Raw genomic sequence first — 3,859 nt, 5'->3', positions numbered from 1 at the left:
CGGGGGCCGGTGGCTGCCCGAGCCAGAAGGGAATGTGGCAGGGGGCCAGGAAGGACACAGCCCCAAAGGCGAGGGACACCAGGCTCTGCCTGGGCAGAGGCACCTGGCAGGCACGACTTGGCCTCCACAGTGCCCCACGGCTGGGGCCAACTGCTTCCCAGCTGGGAGCTTACAAGGCTGGCATTGGCAAGCAGAGCTGGGCTGCCCCGTGTCCTCGGTGCCCAACCCCTGCCCGTGGCTGCAGGCTTGGCTGGTGTCACTGCAGCCACGTGGGCTGTGCCTGACTGCGCAGCCCTGTGGGAGGGACAGGCAGGGGGCAGCCCCAGGACCAGACTTTGCATGGTGCGCTGCAAACACGCGGTTGCATCAGAGCAGTGCCCGGCTGCGTCACCCGACTGCCTGCGAGTGGAAGCAGCCCCTGCCCCGGCTGTGGCCCAGCCCAGGCTGGGAGGGTGGCTCCCAGCTGGCACCAGTGCCTGGGGCTGGTGTTGGTGCTGGGGAGGGGGTGCTGACGCAGGCTGGCCCCCACGAATGGGTGTGTTGCTGAGGTCATTGGTAGCGTGGGCAGTGCTGCCCTAGGGGCAGGTTCCTGGCATCGCTCCCCTGGCCCCCAGCTGGAGGGGACTTGTGCATGTCCCCGTGCCCTGTGCCCTCATACTGTGGGGACAGCGGGACCAGAGCCCGTATCCTGCCCCCTGTGCCCCCTGGCACATCTCCAGCCTTATATAAGCAGGGCCGTGTTTTCCTGGCTAGCAGCAGGTGCTGCCCTGGCCAGCCTTGAACCCGCACTGCGCAGGCAATGGGGAGAGCCGGGGCAGGGGGCGTCAGCCGGGGGGGTTGTTGCCAGGCAAAACAGGCAGGACGCGGCCTTGAGGCTCCTGCCAGGCAGGACTCAGCACTTCTCCCCACGGGGCACAGGGCCAGGGGTGGGGGCAGCAACGCGGGCCCTCGGCCAGGCTGGGCCCTGGGGGTGAGCGTGAGGGCAGGCTGGGAGTTCAGCCACCCTGCAGCACACAAGCCACTGTCCCCACGGGATGCTCGCTGCGGCCCTGCTGCTGGGCTGGGGCAGGGGCCAGCTGTCCATGTCTGTGCTGGACGCTTGGGCCTGGGCTGCAGTCTGCTCTGGCCCCAGCAGCCTCTGCTGCCACTCCAGGGCCCCTTGGCCAGGGGACATTGCTGTGACAGTGCGTGTCCTGCGTGTGCCTGGGCAGAGCCGCCGTGCTGGGGCTGGGGGTCAGGACCAGGGCTGGGGCCTGGCTCTGGTGCTTGTGCTGGGGCAAGCAGGCAGCATCCCATGACTTTTGGCCCCTCCAGCCCTGGCGGCTCTTTGATCTGCAGCAAGTCAGGGCGGGTGGGGAGGCTGGGGACTGCTGACCCGGGGCTGCTGCCACCGACTTGCCCCCTAGGCCAGCCTGGGGCAGCCCTGTGGTGCTGGCGCCGCAGCGGGGAGCGGTGCCTGTGCGGGGGCGCATGTGGGACCCGTTAGCGCCATGCGACGTGGACAGGAGGTTGCATCAGCCGCTTTATCTGCCAAGAGGCGCAGGTTGTGGGGCCCCAGATAGCAGATGTCACAGCTCCCATTAACCCTTCATGTACCGGCACGGGCATGGTACTCGGCAGTGCCCACCAGCGCAGCTGGGCCCTGCTGCAGGGCCTTGCCCAACCAGGCACCAGGGCAGGGCAGGAGCTGTGCCCTGCTGGGGCTGGGGTGCCTCGAACAGAGGTGCAAGGCCCTGGCACGTGTAGCATAAGTCCCTGCCTCGTGCCAACCCTGCAGTCCTGCCCATCCCAGAGCAACAGGGCTGCGGCGTGCCTGGCTTGGGCACCGGCGTCCTGCCCAACTGGGGAGCCCCCAATCATGGGGCTGGGAAGTGCAGGTGCGAGGGGCACTGCGACTGCCCCCACTGAATGCCCTCCCCTGCCTGCAGGCCCCAGAAGGGGTTAATGTGCAGGCGCTCTCCAGATATTTGAAGCGAGCGCAGGGCTGGGGGTGCCTCGGGTGGGGGGGTGCAGCCCCTGCCGCTAGCCAATGACGAGAGGGTCCGTGCCCAACGCCCAGCTCCAGGGCTTATTTCACAGGACAGGAGCTCGCAGAGGGCTCCTTCTCACGGCAGCTCCTCGTGGATAAAAGAGCTGGGCTGGGCCTGGGCGCTCTGCGTCTCCCTGGTGCCACAGGAGGTAAGGGGCAGGGCACAGCTGCTGTGCTCCCAGGACTGCTGCCTTCATGCCCTGCCTGGCTGATGCCAGCACCTTGCCCTGCGCTGTGGCCACGCTGCTCTGGGGCCAGCTGTGCCAGCACGTGGGGGCTAGGGGGACCCTGGGCTGGCGAGTGCATGAGTGGTCCCAGGGCACGGGCCAGCGTACCCTCAGCTGGGGGTCTGGTACTGAGGGAGCAGCCTCCACCTCCCAGCAGGACCCTCGGGGTGGCACTGGTGGGGCTGAGGAGAGCCCCGAGGGGAGCGGGGGCTGAGGGAAGGAGGCACCGCCTGGCAGGTGCCTGGTGGCTGGAGCATGATCCCAGGCTCCAGTGAGCAGTGTGGCAGGCACAGGCGTGCAGATGCAGAGGGGCTGCGCCCCAGCTCGTACACCAGCCACAGCTCCCTGCAGCAGCCGAGCCTGGCGTGGTGGCAAAGCGTACCGGGCAGCAAGCGGGCACAGTTCTCTGCTCTCTCGGCACAGCTGCTCCATGGGCCACGCGGTGCCACCTCCTCTCCGCAGGCCTTGGCCCCCAGATCGCAGACGGTGCACATCCCTCTGCATGCTGGCAGGCTGGGTCTGTGGGCTGTGCGGGGCAAGGTCCTACCTGCGGGGAGCTCTCTGAGCGTGACCCCGTGGGCACTGGGTGTCGCAGGAAAACAGAGCAGGGCAGTTGTTTCTCCTTGGAGCCCTTGGCCCAGCTCTCACCCTCCGCCCTGGGGACTGGGATGAGAGGCCATGTGGTCTGGCAGCAAGTGCCGCAGGGGCCACAGGGCATGGCCAAGGCTGGTGGGTGCAGACTCCCTGCCACGTGGCTTACCGGGCAGTCACCTCTCCTTGCAGCCTCGACATGGAGTCATACCTGATCCACATGAATGGGCACGGGGACCATCCCGCCATCCTGGATGTCCACGTCAACATCGGTGGCAGTGGCCCAGCCCCGGGCAAGGGGAAGGGCCGGAAACCGCGGTGGGCAGTGAGGGCCTCTGAGATGTCCAAGAAGACCTTTAACCCCATCCGCGCCATCGTGGACAGCATGCGTGTGGAGCCCAACCCCAAGAAGCCCATGATCTCTCTGTCCATCGGTGAGGGGCTGTGGCAGGGTTGGCGGGGGGTGGGATGCGGGGCTGGGCCATGTGTCGTGCTGGGTGGCTGCGGTCGTTCTCGGGTACAAGGCTGCTGCCGTCTCCCCACAGGTGACCCAACAGTGTTCAGGAACCTGCCCACGGACGACGAGGTCACCCGGGCAGTGAAGGAGGCCCTGGACTCGGGGCGCTACAATGGCTACGCCCCCTCGGTCGGTACGTCGCCATCTCCTCCCGAAGGGCAGGGGCCAGGGGAGCTGGCTGCCACCTCTCCGGGCAGACGCCGGCACCCTGAGCTGCGCTGCCTGGGCCCACCCCCGCCAGCCCCTGCCCACAGCAAGCACTGCTCCTTGCTTGTCGAGTCCGCCTAGGAGAAGAGCTCGCCTGCCGGCTGCAGTTCCTGGGGCTGCAGCCTGGCGGTGGGGCAGTGGGCTCTGCCTCCCCTCTGCAGGCCTGACCCCAGCACAGGCTGCCCGTGGCACAGCTCTCTGCCAGACTGGGGGCAGCGCCAGGAGCAGCCAGGTGCCACGTCCGCGTCCCACCCGTGCTCCGAGGGCAGGAGCTGGTACCAGGCGTTC

The 3,859-nt window shown here is 68.1% G+C and overlaps 2 protein-coding genes across 3 annotated transcripts in view; one reads left to right on the top strand and one right to left on the bottom strand.

Annotated features, from left to right (window-relative positions):
• The window catches only part of MARVELD3 (MARVEL domain containing 3), a 7,168-nt gene extending 4,418 nt beyond the window's left edge, over positions 1-2,750 (bottom strand). The window contains exon 1 of the mRNA XM_025192232.1: positions 2,639-2,750. Within this exon, the coding sequence (XP_025048017.1) occupies positions 2,639-2,750 (112 nt within the window). The remainder of the gene's footprint in view (positions 1-2,638) is intronic.
• TAT (tyrosine aminotransferase) overlaps positions 1,359-3,859 on the top strand; it is a 7,913-nt gene continuing 5,412 nt past the window's right edge. The window contains exons 1-3 of one of the 2 annotated variants that reach the window (XM_025192230.1): positions 1,359-2,178; positions 3,040-3,281; positions 3,393-3,497. In XM_025192230.1, coding sequence (XP_025048015.1) covers positions 3,047-3,281; positions 3,393-3,497 — 340 coding nt within the window. In that variant the 5' untranslated portion in view covers positions 1,359-2,178; positions 3,040-3,046. The remainder of the gene's footprint in view (positions 2,179-3,039; positions 3,282-3,392; positions 3,498-3,859) is intronic. The other variant, XM_006036007.3, reaches the window with a different exon arrangement.

Source organism: Alligator sinensis, unplaced genomic scaffold (genome assembly GCF_000455745.1).
Source record: "Alligator sinensis unplaced genomic scaffold, ASM45574v1 scaffold1060_1, whole genome shotgun sequence".
Taxonomy (NCBI): domain Eukaryota; kingdom Metazoa; phylum Chordata; order Crocodylia; family Alligatoridae; genus Alligator; species Alligator sinensis.
This window is presented reverse-complemented; position numbering and strand designations above follow the sequence as displayed.